Consider the following 17,441-nt stretch of genomic DNA (forward strand, 5'->3'; position numbering starts at 1 on the left):
GCCGGTTGGCTTTCCAGAATGAGATGGCACCCTCAGAGCATCCATCATATAGAAGTCCATTATTTAAAGGCATGCTTACTAAGGCTTCCCCACTAATATTTTTGTATGCCCCACAGGAAGTCTGTTTCCCATCGGAATCCAATTATTCTTTATACAAATCGTGAGTGATGCTGTATTTAAACTACTTGGTAATATCTCACCCAACTTCCCTTTATTCCCTGACTATAATGGTAACATTTTGGATTTCTAAGATGCCTTGATAACTGGATCTGTCTAACCTCCTGGCAATTACCACTGCTCCTTGCACACAGTAAATAGTGATCAGATTTCTTGATTAGTGTTTAATTTATTTTGTGATGTTTTATGTTTGTCTCACTGCGCCTAACACTTCCTACAGAAGAATAAAAAATAGTGACTGAATCAAGATTTGTGATTATTGTAGTACAGCATTTCCTGCAGTGACAGTCTCTCCCATACCTGTGACATTTAATGTCCAGTAAGTTTAAGAAGCAAGTCACCTTAGTGAAATAATTTATTACAAAAAACTGTACAAAACTGAAATTGAAATAAAACCAGAATGTTAATTCCTTATAACAGAAGTTTGAAATAAACTTGTACAATTGATAAAGATGTCCATTGGCTGGCAGTACAAAGCATTACTTAAACATGAAAAAGGAGTGGCTGCGTTTGTATTGAGGATTCTCGAGACTGGGAAACTTATTGCTCAACTACTTCCACTCCCAAGAGGTCCATCTAAGTGCTCAAAAGTTCTGTAAATATCTGTAGTGGTATGAAACAATACTCTGAGTAGTTCAATCTTTTCTTTGATGGGTGAGGGTAGTGGTTGACCCAGAGTTTGCAGAAGCTGCTTCTGGAAACTATTTATACTGTAATCTGCATCTGAGATGGTGAGGGAATCATGTGACTGTAGTTTAGGTTTGGCAGCTTTGATAATCAAATTGATCCGTTCACACACTGAGCTCCTTAAGTGCCCTGTAAAGGGGAGAAAATTGCACAGGATTAATTTTAGGTATGAGGGCTCTAACATGGCATAAAAGAATATCTCTTGGAAAACCAAACACAAGTGAACTGAGAGACTTCTTGCAAATACGTTTTATCAGATGATCAAACTAATGAGGTGTTTGAACTGGAAGAAGAAATTAAAGGACCTGGAACTGACTGACTTCTTTTTGGTAGCATCCTGGTTGATCTGTGTAAACAACTTTCTTGCTCTGAGAGGGAGGGCATCTTGACATGGGTGATTCCCATTTCTCCAACAAGGAGACAGGACTAAAATTTTTCCAGATATCCTCTCTCCTGGTCAGAGTTAACCAGTTTCCTCAGGTTGTTTGCTGTCTTGCTAAGGAGAGTAGTCTTTCATAGCTGCTCAGCAAGGCTCCTACAACTCAGCAGAAGGCACCTAATACTCCTATTTCTATGCTTTTAAATCTACTTATTTCTTTATACTGTACTTCAATTCCTCCTTTGGCCTATTCCTCACCCCTCCTTCTGAGGGCAGAGTGGCTGAGGCAATGGAGAATGCCAACAAAGCCTTGAACAGTTTCATTTCCAAGGAGGGTGGGGATCCCCTTGTCCTCCCAAAAATGGGAGGAGGGGGACTAATCCCTGTTGTGGTCGAGCAGACGCAGACCTGCAGAAGAGCAGCCAATGGCAGACAAGCAGAAGCAGTGAGAGGAGCATGCCACACAATTCAACCGTGCCTGCGAGGATGCTTCAATTACAGCAGCCGATTTTGGCGGGAAGATACTCTATGCCACTGGTTCCTAACTGGGGGTCCGTGAGAACTAAATTAAGGTCTGCGAAACAGTTATAAACCCATAATAAATTAATATTTTCAATTAAAAGTTCTCTATTATAAAATATATATATTCAAATATTATTCTAAGTTTAATGTTTAACAGTTATGATTAAAGTTTATTTTCAAATTCTCTTGAGTTTTTATTTTGAACCTTGGGGTCCCTGCACCGAACAAAAAAGTCCTAGTGGTCCCTGGTCAAAAAAAGGTTGGGAACCACTGCTCTATGCCAATAAGGATGGCAGACATTCAGGCTTGGTGCTCATGGCCACAGCAGAGCAGTCAGGGAGATGCAGCACCATTGTAGAACAATGTGGAGATGCCTCCCCTCCCTCCCAACCTCTGTTCCAGATACGCCCAGAGATAGCAAGCTAGGTTCACTGTGAAATGTTGGAGGAAGTCCAGTCTCTGCACAGGCAGGCTGCATCTTCCCCATGAGGGAGCTGGAAAAGATATCATTCAAGGTCCTCCTCCAGAACACCCCCCTTCCCATGGATTGTTTAGATGGGGAAGCAGGGAGGATTCTTCTGATGGAGAGAGGTTGCAGGACACTAGCCCTGGCTGACCTGACCAAGACAGCATACACACAAAAAAGGTGGTACACAGACCATACCCTTCTCACAGCAACCCAGTCCCCTCCTAAGGAGACTCAGACGAGTCAAACAGTTTTTCTGATGAAGAAGAGGAAATTTCTGAGATGATAGTTGCAGAGCAGCCTAAACATCTCTTTAACCAACAGGACTATCAGGAACACCCAAGGCTGTGATGGCACTAGACTTCTCAAAGCTTCCAGAAACTTGGGAAGAAGAGACCAATCCTAAAGCCAATCCCAAAGGGAACAAGGAATTTCTCCCCAGATTGCCTAGTGTGGAAAAATTAATGCCAGCACAGAAGGTGTTGGAATGCTTGCATACATGGAAGACAGCAGGATCAGAAATAGTGTGTTCCTGCCTCTCTTGGGCAAGTCAGTGCTATTGTCTTCTGAAGAGAATACACCTTAGAAACATCCATGATGGCATAAAGGATTCTGAGGCAGGGTTGCATGCTTTTTAAAGTCATAATACATCCTGGGGTGAAGTCTGCTGGCTACTCTTGGGCTAATGTTGTGACCTTTTGTATATCTACTTGGAATCATAGCATCGAAGCCAACAAAGCATTAGCAGAAGGCGCTTGAGAATGCAGTCTCTTCCCTTTCATAAAGCCAGGGCTGGGAAGTGTGTGGTGGTGGTGGTCCACTTTGGAATCTGGGTGTGGGAAGTGGTATAACTGAAAAGCATTTGTTGAACTGACATTACAAAACGTAATTCTGTGATGGATCCCAAATAGGAATGAATTATTGGATACTTGTGAAGATGAAGATGCAATGTTGCTCACCTAAGATTATTCTGTGATAACTCAGCACCAGTAAATTCAGCTGGTGAAGCATTTCATCCCATCTCTGCCATGTTGCTTCATTGTCCTGTGGACAGATAATCTGTTTTAGTTTAGATAGATATTGTGGCCTATATGGACCACATTTTTCAATTTTATAGATTGATCCATGTCCTTTAAAGGTTTTCCAAAAGAGTAAATAATTAATGATTAACAAATGAAACATGTAGACAGCTAGATGTTTTCAAAATGGAAGGATGAAAGGAAGAAGTGAAATACCTGGTATTTTATTGGCAGATAAATGCATGTCAGAAAACACAAGATTTTTGCCATAGACATGGGCAGATTGATAACTTTGTTGTTACAGCTGTGGTGAAAAATGAGCTCCAGCACTTTACAGCGCAGAAGATGGCATTCCATACTGCTTAGGAAAGCTTCCCTGGAAGAAAGGAGAAACAGTGGCTTGACAAACTGCTCCTATGAACCCAGGCCATGGAGCAGCTGTTTCCATTACTGCAGAGAGATGCTTGAAAGCCTTTGAATGCATTTTACCCTTCCCCCAGTCATCAAGGCATGGCACTTTTGCAGATGTTTACTTCCTGAGCAAACAACCATTTACATGGTCAGGACAGGTTGTGACTGAAGCTTCCCTACTTCATTTCACTTGGGAAAATAGCTCCTGCTTTACAGCCACAAGATGAAGCACAAACAGATTAATCTGAGGCTAGCTAAATGGATGGAAGAAAACCTTGTGGAAGCCCTTCTACATGTAGGTGTGGAGGTTTTTAGGTAAAGGAGCCGGCAGAATGCAACTGTATCTAGGCTTCTGGATTTTTTTAAAAAATGACAAGTTCAGCAACATCCTTCTGTTTTCAGTGCTACTTCCATGTAAATATGCAGATGATAGTCAAAAGACAATGAAATATCTGCATATATTAATTTGAAATTTGTGTTTGTAGAATTAGGCATTAGCAGGAGACTGGATACCTTAAACAGATTAAGGCTGAAATCCTGAAAATGCATACTTGGATGCAAGCTCCATCAATGGGACTTCTGAGTAAATGAGTTTAATTCTAGAGTGCAAGACTCTAGGCGGGCAGAGGTCCTTCCCCAGCAATACAGACATGTATTAAACATATTCACAGCTGGAGTGTTTTACATGTTCTGGTCAAATTTGTTTTCTGAAGAAATCCAGAAGGCAGTTTAAAAGAGACACTGAGGAATGGTATTTTGGATTGAAAGGTGTCCACTGAGTAACTGACTGCTCATGGGCCTTGTGGGACACACCCTAATAGGGTAGAGACTAGAAGAAGCAAAACATAAGGGTATGGGAAAAAAGGGACAATGTAGAATTTGGTTTGCCACTTCAGCAGAAACAGCCCACATTTCCTAAGAAGCTGTCTACAAACACAAGGCCCAGAAATTTCTTTTAATGAAAGCTGAGGATGAGGCAGGCAAAAATCTTGGGCCTCTCCAAATCAGTTGCACTGTTAACACTGTTAGCACCCTACCTATTTTTAATTGCAGCCTTTGGCTGTTGTGCCAATTTGGCGGAAGCAAAGGTAAGTTATACAGAAAGGGTGTGTCAGTCAGTCAGTAGCACCTGTGTGAACACCAGATATGTGCTTTGTTGAATTTCTTGTATTGATAAGGTTGAAGAGCTTGGGTTAGGCCTTAGGAGCAGCAACCTTCTCAGTTTTTTTAGACAGCACTTGAGCAACAATATTTAGAGGAAGTGGCCACTGTGTTTGATTTAACAAGTGCTCTTTGTAGGTGCAGTCTGGTCCTCTTCACATAAAACTTGTGAAAGCAATAAGCTTGCCCTTCTAGGGAGACCCACTCATTAATCTTGAACTTCTCACCCCATGGACGTGAAGTGACGCTGTAACTCTTGGCTTGTAAGGCTCTCTTTAAAACTTGAAGGGGTCCTTGACCATCATAACTGCTATACTGAAGGCCCAGAGCTTTGGAGGAGTTGATCTACCCTGGCTATGTTATTCTGGTTACCATAATATTTAACTATGTTGTTGGTATATCCTCCCTCCTACTTGCTTTAGATAAAGAGCCAGAAGCTTACTACCCCGATGACAGAAATTGTGTATATTTACTAGGAGAATGCTGCAACCTCCGTGAACGTATATGAAGCCAACACAGACAGCAGATTTCCTTTGCCATAATGCCCATGTATCTGGAAATCATTGTGAACCTAGAGACCCTTCAGCCTTCTTGAACTGGCCAAGAGTTCTAAAACTTGCCATAGAGCAATCCCACCTCTGCTTTTTAGTTGTAAGGAGTTGGAAACAAAGAGCCAATAAAATGGAGCATGTGTACACGTGCAATTTATATGCTTCATATGTTCATCAGGAAAGTACTTTGGCAGTCTCCCAGATACATATCCTGCCACAGATCAGGTTCCTGTCAAACACTTTTCCTTTTCCGAGATGTGCCTGACACCTCAGAATGTTTTACCATGCCCGAGGTAAGAGGACAATGCCTAGATGGTATAAACTCAGAGTTTAACTATCCATCCCTCACCTCTGGCAGCGCTTGGGAATATTCAGCACTGATGAAAATACCATATCTGCAATCTTATTGGCACTGCAATTTGGAGACTTGTCCACTTCTACAGCAATAGAAAGCATCCTCTGGAGAAGCACCACCTCCCTAAGATAGAGAACAAGAGTCAGGAAACAGCAGTACTCACCACCATCCCACTGCAGTGTATCAAGCCATGGACCAAGATATGAACAGAGCAGGGAGCTTAGCTTCTATTTTGGAAAAAACAGCTTTGCTGCTGTTTTGGAAAAACAGAGTTATGCTTACCTGTAATGGTTGTTCATCAAATAGTCTGTGCAGCCAAACATTGGGATTGCGTATATACAGGGCAGCCATGGAAAAGCTTTCTAGCAGACTAGGGTAGCCCCTTCCTCTCTCTGGTGGTTTCCCACCAAAACCATCACATGACCAAGAGGAGGGGCACTACTCCCTCAGTTCTCCTCATGCTCTTCCACCAGAGACCCCAAGAAACTAAGGTTCCAGAGAGTTCATAGCGGGGCAGGAGGGAGGGGTGTGTGCCTGCACAGAAGACCACTCAATGAACAACAGTTATAGGTAAGCACAACTGTTTTCATTGCCATGGCTTCTGTGCAGTCCCACATTGGGGGACTAGCAAGTTCACTGAGTGAAGGATGTGGGTGTGAAGCTCTCAAAGGAAGAGATCATGGAAGACCACCTTCTCAACAGTGGTTTGCATCCCATACTGGCATTCACCCAGAGCTGCGTTATAAAGGAGCAGGACCTCCTTTATAAGCCAAAGCCTTGTAAAACACAGCCCTTGTGAAATCCAAGGCTATACCCAATCCACACCTCGGGGCTTTCCACCTTGGAACTGACAGCAGCGAGGAAGGGGGAGGAATTCCTTCAGCCAGGCAGGCTGCAGCCAAAGCTTTAAGAGTCTTGGATTCAGAATAACTATTATGTCATGCCACACTGCCAGGTTTCTCCCCGTGGAATTGACACAGCCAAGAAAGGGGAATAGAAAAGAGCAAGAGTCCAGTAGCACCTTAAAGACTAACAAAAATATTTTCTGGCAGGGTATGAGCTTTCGTGAGCCACAGCTCACTTCTTCAGAAGGAAGGGGAATGTGCTTTTATTCAGGCTGGCAAACAGCCAAACCCTCTGAAAAAGATCCCTTTTGAACCCAGCTGTATCAAATCATTCCTTTAGAAGAAGAAGAGTTGTTTTTTACATGCTGACTTTCTCAAACCTGCTTACAATCACCTTCCCTTCCCCACAACAGACACCCTGTGAGGTAGGTGGGGCTGAGAGAGTGTGATTAGCCCAAGGTCACTCAGCTGGCTTCATGTGTGGAATGGGAAAATAAATCCGGTTCACCAGATTAGCCTCTGCTGCTCATGTGGAGGAGCGGGGAATCAAACCCAGTTCTCCAGATTAGAGTCCACCGCTCCAAACCACTGCCCTTAACCACTACACCATGCTTTAGGGTAAATTGATGAGAGAAAAAGCAGGCAGCTCTGTTGTGTGATCCCCCAAGCATACGACACAGAGAATGGGTGTTTATCAGCACCATTTTAAAGCCACAGACAGCACAATCCTGAGAAAGACACTTTTGAGCCACAATGACAAAGTGGAAAACCTGAAATTTTTATTCTTTAAATGTAGTTTATTCCTCACTAGAATGACTATTGATGACACAAAAAACTTTTGAAAGAATTCTCAGCCTCAAGAATGAGGTGAGGAAAAAACAGAGAACAGAGTGGAGCTCCTCCCTTTGTGGCAGCAAAAAGAGAACTGAGGGAGCAGCGCTCCTCGTCCTGGTCATGTGATGGGTTAAGTGGGAAAGCGGGAGAGGGAGGGGGCACTCCTAGTCTGTTGAAAGCTTTGGAAATCTTTTCTGTGCCTGGCCTGCACACACGCAGACCCAGTGTGGAACTGCACAGATGCCACCATGATGAACATCACATTTATTGCCTCAAATATGAAAGGGGTGGGGTAAGCAGAACTCGTTCCTGACTGATACTTGTGAATGCATAAAGAGTAGGACGCAGGGCCCCCTGATTTACACACTGACCCAATAGTGTGGCTACCATCAAAATTAGCTCTGTGCAGCTGGCTCTCCCTACAGCCTCCAAAATGCTTGACTCTGCATCCTGTATGCAGGTCTAGCACATACCCTGATCTGCCAATGCTGTTGGTCTTTAGGAATATACAGTGTAGGTGCTGATTGATCCAATTAGTGGATGGGGAACATGGAGCCCCAATCACATGGCAGTTATTTTCAGTGGCAATCAAGAGTGCTAATTTGAAGCAGTGTGAAGATTTCAAGACTTCCTGGGAGTCCCAGCCATACTGATGCAAAGCTACTTCTATATATGCCTTTCGCCAATACTATTCTTAAGCAGTCAGCAACAAAACCAAGTTAACACAAGCTAAAGGGAGACTATTTCCATGGCGTGCCAAGGCCATCCTGAGTTGGAAAGAAGCACTAGCTTGCTATCCTCCTCAAAGCAGCAAATTCAGTTTTGCTTAAGTTAAACATTAGCATCTTCATATAAAAGCTGCAGCACAAAGCTAGAAAAAAAGGAAAATGCAGACTCTTCTTGTGTTTACCTCTGAGACTGAAACTGTCGAGAGAGACCTTCTGTTTGCGCAGTTTCAGCTAAATGACATTCTGGAATAGAAATGCTGTTCTTGCCCACTGTTGTTTCTGACAAAGGACCTGCTTCTTGCCTCTCTCTGTGCTGGGAAGATCTTGTTCCAGTGACTGCAGCTAGTAGCCAGTTGATCAGTTCCCTGAGAGAAAAAGCATAAGTATTAACGATGCACTTCTGTGACCTCTGGCCTTGCTTGAACACAGCCATCCCATTGCAGAAATTGACAGGTGCTTTGTCCAAGTGAGACTCTGCCATTCTCAATAATGATTTTAGACTAACTCATATATATAGTAGCACTTGTATGCAACGATCATCATGCCTGGGTGGAATTAATCACATACAGCACAAAGCATTTGAAAGGTTAAACTTCCCAAGGCTTTGTCTGCCTGACTCGTAGGTAGGCTCTGTGCGGTAAGGAGCTAATTACTTTACGTTGCTGAAGCACTGGTCAAAGGAAAGCATTTTCTTGGCGATGGATCTGTGCAGAATGCCTTTTCTGGCTGTGGTCTGGAAGTCATCCTCCAAAGTCTGGATGACGTAATTCAAGAACAGGAGCCTTCCGGGAAACTTCTCTTCCTGAGGGAGCCAGAAAAGTTCAGAAAGAGTTATGAATGGCTGTGCCTCATCCCTCTGGTTGAGTCAGTGAACAACAAACAAGTGCCTGTGCTGAAGCTAACTGGCAGGAGCCAATGTGCAAATTGCAAGAGATGGTTGTGCATGGGTGAAGCAAGTAAGGGACTAAAACCACATCCTAAGCATGAGAGTAATTAGGCCAGAATAGCTCGGGCAGCAATCATGAACTGTAGCAAGGTTTGTTCTTTGTTTCGTGTCACTTCCCCCACCCCGCAATCTGTACCAAGGTAACCTAAATTCTGTGAGCTATATAAAATATGCAATGTTGCATAGGTTTTCTTATTTTGCAGTGTTTTTCCTGCCATTTCAGCCTACGAGAGGAGTGAGGCAGGGCACTAAACCTCCATACTCCAGGAATCCTAATCAACCCACCTCTGGCTTTCAAAACTTCCACAGTTATACCCTGCATGTTTCTAACTGTTTTTATCAGCATAGAAACAAGAAAAACCTAGAAGGGACTTGAGTTTTTCAGTGTTCTGAATTCTGAAATTGTGTGAAATTGTGTAAGATATACAGCCTTGACTATAGTTAGGCTAAAATGGCACTGCCTCTGGAACACACAATGTTCTATCAAGCCTATATATTGAAGAGGCTGAGGCATAAAGAAGCAAAGGAATTTTGCCAAGTGGGCTAGAGATCTGTGCTCAGTTTGGGGTAAAAATGGTGGATCGGCTGTTACAGAATGCTTCTGTTAACGGCTGTGCCTGCCTCTGGTAGAAAGAGTCTTATGCTGGCAAAACAGCCTCTCGTGCCAGAGGAAAGCAGCATTGTTAGTGGAAAAGTTTTGTTGGATCCAACTCACTGGCATTAATGACCTGTGCTCTGTCCATAAACAGACAGAAAATGGCTTCATTTTTTTATAAGAGGGTACAGTAATAGCCCATGCCAGCTGCACAATAATCAGCTCCCATGTTCGCCTTGGATTGCTAAGGCTTGCTGCCTCTGCATAAGAAGCAGAACAGCTTTGTGATATGTGTCTGCAGCCTTAATCTCCAAGCATTGAGAATTTAATGCAAATTATTATCTTGGCAAACGTCATTTTGGCCCTTCACTCGAGTATTCAGAACTGCTTTGTTGTCCCAAAAAGCACAAAATGTCATTGAACAGGCCCTGATTAATTGGCAGGCACCAGGAAGCCTAGTTAAGTAGAATTCCTTCCCCATTTGCTGCAATAAATGCACATTAGTCTCTGCTAGAATGCCTTGGCTCAAACCAGCTTGTTAGTAAAGAGGCTGGCATGGGACACAACGCAAAGGCTGGCAGAATTACAGCAGTCATAATCTTCCTTCCCACTCAGAGGGGTATAGTGAACATACCTGTGCTTTCATCACCTCACATAGCAGGTCCCAGTCCCAGACCACTGTATCGTCTTTCGCTGGGTGAAGTCTGAAATGTAAAATTAGGCCCATTATGCCGAGGTTTTCCTTCCAAATTCTTGTTTTAAAGCATGTGCCATAGTCAGTGTGTGATTTACTGATTTCTTAGCTAGCTTGTGAACAGTGGAGATAATTAGTATCCAGGTTACTTACTTTAGTAAAGTACAGAACACATTGTGTATCTTATTACCAACCTGTTGCCACTATGCAGATTTTTTAACAATTGTGCCTTGGGGCCACTTGGGAAGTAAGCATCTGAACAGGGCCTTCCATGGGTGCCACCCTGCAAAAAGGGAATGCCAATAACTGCCCATACATGTGTATTCTCTGCAGTGGTTCCCACCTTATGGAATGACCTACCAGGTCAGGAAGGCCCCCAAATGTTTGCCTTTTCATAAACTACGTAAAACAATTGTTCAGAAGGGCATTTTAATAAAAGAATAGGGCTGCATTATAACAGAATGATTCAGAAAGATGCTTCAGTAGAGGAAACGGGACTGTGGATTATACTACTAATATATACTCTGTTGCTGTATATTTTTATCTTGCTCTAATTCGTGCATTGCTTAACACATACATTGAAGAATTAGGCCTTGTTCCAGATTTCTGCTATTCTAGTCTATTGCACTGTTTATTAGATGCCTCCTCATCTTATTGATCGTATTGACTTACAGTATGTAATCAACCTTGAGTCTTACTGAGAAAAGCAGACAATAAATAACATTAATTCATTAAAAAAAAACCTCACTCAAATAAACACCAAACAAAATCTCATGAGATTACATTGTGAGATCTCTGCTATTTTGAGGTTGACAAGCAACTCCATGCAACAGCAGCCCCGAGGCAGGAAGGGTGGGAGTGCAAAGCAACCATTCTTCCTGCCCCAGGAAGCCAGTTGGCCAGCAGTGCGGCTAAGGGAGGCATGGAGCTGACTTTGGCAGCACTGTTGGCCTGATCTCAGCAGCTCCTATGGTGGGGAGGGTGAGTGCCCAATGTGCCCCTTCTCCCTGCTGGAGTCAACCAGCAGTGATGCCAATGGAGCCTCCCTTAGCAGCACTACTGGCCTCAGTGAGGAGGAGGAGGAGAAGGTGGGAAGCAATGAGATTTCCTTAGATCCCCCCTTTAAATGACAGCCTCTGCCAAGATTAGACCTTTCTTTGCAGCAGTGCCTTCTCATTTCATTAACATTCTGATTATTTTTAAGGTACAAAACCAGTATACTCTACAATAGCACGGCTGCCCTTCCCTCAATTATCTGTGGACTGGATGTTTCACATTGACTTTGCATGACACTTGTGGGACATCTGAAGCTGGCATCTAGCTCAGTATTGGCTATTCTGACTGGCAGCAGCTCTCCAAACTCTCAGGCAGAGAAAGGCAATTCCTACCACCTGTTACTCAAGATCCTTTAACTGGAAATGCAGTCAAAGCATGTGTTCTACCACTGAATCACAGCTCTTCCTTAACTAGTGAATCAAGCAAAAAAATGCAGTTGGGGCACATATTCAGGGAATGCCTGGGAAAGCTCTTATTAGATGCAGTTGTTTCCATTGTAACTGAGTTTGATATCCTGATTGCCAAGCTTCAAACAGGACCCACAGGGTTTAAAAGACAGAGTAATTAACTGCACGGGTGTTTCTGGAAGTACAGCTAGCTATCTGTTCCCTTCTATGATAGCTCCCATGCTAGCCAACCAAATCTGATTACATTACAAATTTGAGAGAGCTCTATCTCAACAGCAAAGGCAGTGGTCTCGTGCAGGACAGCACCAAACATAAGGGTAGCCCATGAGATACGTACGCCTGGATTTTCATCAGCAGCATGTAGGCATCTCTCTGTATCTCTTGTACTTCTGAGTTCAGCAAAATCTGTCTGACCACATCTTGCATGATCTTTTCTGGGGGGTAGTACTGGGAGGATACATAATCCATAAGGAAATCCAAGGTCCCCCGGAAGAAGTTCTCTTCGATAGTACTGGATACCATGCTCAATCTACGGGACGGTATAGGTTGGGCTTTCTGTTGCTTGTTCTATGCACATAGTAAGACACCAAAATTACAGGTTATAATAAGAACTTTGGTACTATGCTGTTTGAAGAGCTTCAGTGCTCTAGCAGAAACACAAGCAGCTACGTAACTTCAAGAGTTTTCCTGCATTGGGCAGAGGGTTGGACTAGATGACCTTGGTGGTCCCTTCCAACTCTATGATTCTAAGAGTTATCTTGCAAATAGCCCAAGGACTTCAAATCGCAGGCATCTCAGCAGCTCTTACAACATGCCTGAGATCTGAAGTCTCTTTATGATTCCAGTCCAATGTCTGCACCAGCCATCTGGGGGTGGTAATTTTGGCTAACTCATCTGATACACTACTTCACAATCTCCACAGCTCCTTCTAGTTATACTCCATAGTCTGCATAACATGCCACCATTAGCAGTCTTAGCATAAGAAATGTGTGCATTCTCTTATTCGGAGCCCAGATATCTAAATTCTAGTTAAGAAAATGGTCTCTCCCACCAATTACCTGGCTGGCATTCTTTTCATGTAATACGCTATGGAGGAAGGGGTGATGTACAGGCACCCCTGGGAAATACTGCAGTGTTTTCATCCAGACTTTGATGTCAATCTGCTGAGTTGGTTCCTGAGCATCTGGCTTTACAGCACCTGGTGTTGAGTTATTTGTCTCTAACATAAACTGATCACTTTCTGTTAGAAATGTGGTAGCATTCAGAGGACACTGGGAAAAGGGGGACCTTTGGGAGTGTCTCTGATCAGGTAGAGCAAGCTGGGGGTTAAAATCTCCCTCAGGTGGGCAGCTACTAGGAGCGTCTTGTACAGGGTCCTGGAATGTTTCATGTTCGCTGCTGTCATTGGCTGAAGAGATAGAGAAAACATCTGAGCCCAGCTGTGGGCTCCCCAAAGATCCTAAATCACTGTTATAAGTGGTGGGGCTACTGCTTTCCGAGTTGCTACCATAGTCAGGGACAAGGGCAAAGCTGCCTTGAAAGCAGGCCCGTGGCATAACATCATCCTTGGGGGAAGGTTGTTTCTTGTTCCACAGGCCAAGTGACATATCAAGGGTCCTTTCAGGATCCAGTGTGGTAAGAAGTTTAGGAGAATCTGCAGGCTGTATGCTGGCTGGAGTCGAGTGTGTTAGGCCCAGAGAAATATAGCCACCACTGTGAAGAGGGCTGACCATTGTCTCCTCACTCTGTGTCAGATCAATTGCGCCAAAGTCACGGGACACAGCTGTTTTCCCAACCAGATCATCTTCAGTCAGATCGATAACCTCCTGGAAGAAGAGAGATTCCAATCACTGCCCAGCACAGTAGGATGAAGCATGCCCGGTTTTATTTACAAAGCCTTAAATGGTTTGGGACCAGCGTACCCTACAAATCCCATCAGAACCTGCAAGACCAACTGACAACATCCTAAAAACCACAGTTAGATAACAGCACACAGAGGAAGGTATTGTTACTGAATTCCCTCTCCTTGGGGACTCACTCAATTTATAGCATAACTATCTCACAGAAGTACTCGCTTCAAATCCAGTAGCATCTCAGAGACCAAGGAGATTATCAGGGTATGAACACTGAACAGTCAAAGCTCCCTTCATCAGAGCTTTGACTCTCCAAAGCTCATACTATGTTGAAAATCGAATTGGTCTCTAAGGTGCTATTGGACTCAAATCTAGATGTGCTACTAAATTCTGTGCTGCAATATACAAGATCCACCAGACAAAGCAGGGGCTTGGCAATCAAACCTAGAATGGAGAATGTAATTTTAATCTGAGGTTTATAGCTAATTTATTTATCTATCGAAGAATTATATATCCCATAGTTTTAGATATTGTATCTTTTAATTCTACTTTGTAATTGATATGACTAGCTTAATGGCTTCGCTGCATTCATAAATCTGATTAGCAGTCATATATAAAGTCCGCTGCTTAAAGTTGGGTCATGGCAACTAGATTGTTTTTTTTTTATTTTTCTTTTAATATTTCATGAATTTTAGTTTCTTAAATCTTAGTCAAGAATTTTAACCAGGAATTGTCTTTTTAAAATCTAAGTAATCTTTTATCGCATGTATAGATGATACAAATGTTTTACTGGCATATGCGGTACTAATAAATCTGATTCTGAGATGTGCTACTGAGACCAACACAGTTGCCCTCTGAAACTATCCTCACAGAAGTGCTATGTTGGGAATTTTTATTTTTCTGTCGAAGATTATTAATTGGTGGGGTAGGATTCCACTCCCTACCCCCCAGGAGGTTTTAACACCTTTCAGCCATGGGTATTTATTTGTTGTCATTATACCCTGTCACATGGGCCCACAGGCAATAGTAGTTCACCTAATGCACAATAAGATGCACCAGTGCTTCTGAACTAGACTGAGATTCAGGAAAAGGAGAACAAGATTCTGAGCTCTTGCAGTGAGTATGTCTTGCAATATTGTGCTATGGGTCTATGAGGGACGTCTGCCAATTGATTGTCCCCCACCCACTCCAATTTCTCACAGCTCCCACCTGGTTATTACAATTTGTAATCTCTTCAGTTTAATAGGCATTACCATGTATATGAGGTGAGCTGCCTTCAGTCACTGTGTGAAGCTGGATGGGGCATTAAGCGAGCGAGGAAAAGTAGCCACACACCTACAGATCTATGAGAGGCCAAGAGAGTCACCGGAAAGAAACGCATTAAAACAGTTTCCCATACAGGCCTCTACACTGCAAGGAATATAGCACAGTACTGACACTAAGAGGCAAATTAATTGCAAAACATGTAAAAGAGAATTCCAGAGGCAAAGAGGTCGAATTAATAATTGCCTTTCAGGGCAGGTTTCAGAGCAAGATACTCAAGCCACATTTGCTATGAAACCTTCTTTCAGCAATCTCCCAATATTTTCTGGTTGATTGTGGTGACTTGGATGAGGGCAGGGTATACATTTTAAAACAAATTAAATAATTAAATAATTGGACACGGTGGGTAGCACCTTGGAGTTTTATTCAGAAGACAGCAAGAGAATGAGTCAAGTCAAAAAAACTTTCAGCTCCACCACCACAGCAAAGAAATTGAGCAAGGGAGAAGCAAATTCACCACAGGAAACAACAATGCAAATCTGATAATTCTTGGTTTCTAAGAATGAGATCAAGGCTTAATTTTTAAAGTTACAACAATATAGTCAATGAAACTATTCTGAGTAAGGCAAAACAAAACGGATGTCCAGTGGCACCTTGAAAACTAATAACTCCGAATAACTCCAAAACAGAATTTTTTGAAAAAAATTACCAAGCATTATTGGACTTTCAAGAAGGAGAGTTTTTACTTTTTGGTGATATTAAAGGGGTACCACACACAAAAATTTTTAGGTCTAAGAATATTGGAGGTAAACTTCCAAAGAATGTCTTTAAGTATACGGAAATTTTAGAATTAGAAGACACTTGGCGAGCATTACATCCTGGTGAAAAAGAGTTCACATACTTCTCTCATAGACATAAATTGTATGCAATAATAGATATGAGCTCGATATCAAAAACACTTATTACAAAAGTTGGGAAAGCAGAAATTTTACCAAAGACTTTGGCAGATCATAACCTGATAGAAATAAGTTAGAAAAATGGAAAGAGGAAAGAAGATGGAAATTAAACAAGACACCATTATTACAAGGTGAGGTAATACAGAAATGCAAGGATTTGACAGAATATTTTCGTATCAAACAACCGAAACCACTGCGACAATATGGGACGCTAGTAAGGCCTTTACTACCGGTAGATTAAACTTATTGGCAATAACCGCAAAGGGAAAAAAGAGGAACAAGAATCAATAAAGAAAATAACAAACTGAAGAGTCTAGAACAAGAGCATAAAATTACTAGAAATAAGAAAAAAACGAAGGAATTAAAACATCTAAAGAATCAACTGAATTTGTGAAAAGTGGAAGAAATGCAGAAAAAATGTAAAATGAAGACATTTTGAAAGGGCAAACAAACCTGGAAGATATATAGCATATTGTTTAAGAAAAGAAAATGAAAAAAGAAGAATACCTGGGGTCAAAAAAGATCAAATTGTTCATGCAGAACAAGAAATACAGGAGCAAATAAGGAATTTTTAATGAATCTTTATATTAAAAAAAGACTATAGATTCTGAAGGGATGGAGAAATACTTAACAGAAGTACAAAATTAACAACTTTAGTACATAATAGATCAACTCCTGAATTTATGAAAAATTGAATATATTCTTTAACTATTTAGCCAAGAATTGAGAATATAAATAGAATATAAAAATCTAAGTAACAAATGTTTAAAAATAAATGTATTAGTAGATTTGAAAATATAATGAGAACATAGAGGGAGTGTAAGTCAAATAAGTTAATTACTGAAATGCAATTTCAAAGTAAGCTCCAATCTAATGTAATAACTCTATTGAATATGTTTATACGTTTAGGTTTATATGTGGTGTGTTGAAAAATAAAACTTAAAAGAAAACTAATCACATTCATTCCAGTACGAGCTCACTTCTTCAGATACAACTGGAGAAAGAAACCCCTGATCTTCAACACAATTCCTACACACTGAATTCGAAACCAAAGAGTCCGTTTCCAACTGCCATTCCTTCAGGCCTTTCGCCCCTGGACTTTTCTCCCAGCTGGAATCTCCAGATATTTGAAAGCTGCTTCAAAATTAAAGGGCCAATAGAAGCCCCCTCTGGTGGGGAGGAGGGATTGCTGACAGGCTTTGCCTTCTTGGCGGCATCTGTAAGTGGGTCGCTTTTTGAGAGGAGATCAGGACAGGTTCATGCTTCTCTGAGTCGCTTATGTTGTGCTCCCTCATAAACACTTCCGGTCAGAAGCAACCCATATGACTTGAAAGCTGCTGATCTGGATAGAAAAGCCCTTATAGCCCATTATCTAACATTTATAACTCCCCCACCCGATTGGCAAGATATTTTAAGCTACCAGTATCACAACCCTCTGCCCTACGGTTGCCAACCTCCAGGTGGTGGCTGGAGATCTCCTGCTATTACAACTAATCTCCAGGAGCTAGAGATCAGTTACCTTGGAGAAAATGGCCG

The 17,441-nt window shown here is 42.2% G+C and overlaps 1 protein-coding gene across 1 annotated transcript; it reads right to left on the bottom strand.

The window, feature by feature from the left end:
* Positions 1-724: 724 nt before the first annotated feature.
* Positions 725-13,389, bottom strand: SIMC1 (SUMO interacting motifs containing 1). Its single transcript, XM_056847485.1, has 9 exons — positions 12,892-13,389; positions 12,171-12,400; positions 10,311-10,380; positions 8,789-8,937; positions 8,318-8,500; positions 5,723-5,851; positions 3,467-3,626; positions 3,191-3,275; positions 725-993 (listed from the first exon to the last, which is right to left on the bottom strand). The coding sequence occupies exons 1-9, from the start codon at positions 13,387-13,389 to the stop codon at positions 725-727; spliced, it is 1,773 nt and encodes a 590-aa protein (XP_056703463.1).
* Between the last annotated feature and the right edge of the window lie 4,052 nt (positions 13,390-17,441).

The sequence above is a fragment of the Euleptes europaea genome, chromosome 1, assembly GCF_029931775.1.
Source record: "Euleptes europaea isolate rEulEur1 chromosome 1, rEulEur1.hap1, whole genome shotgun sequence".
Lineage (NCBI taxonomy): Eukaryota > Metazoa > Chordata > Lepidosauria > Squamata > Sphaerodactylidae > Euleptes > Euleptes europaea.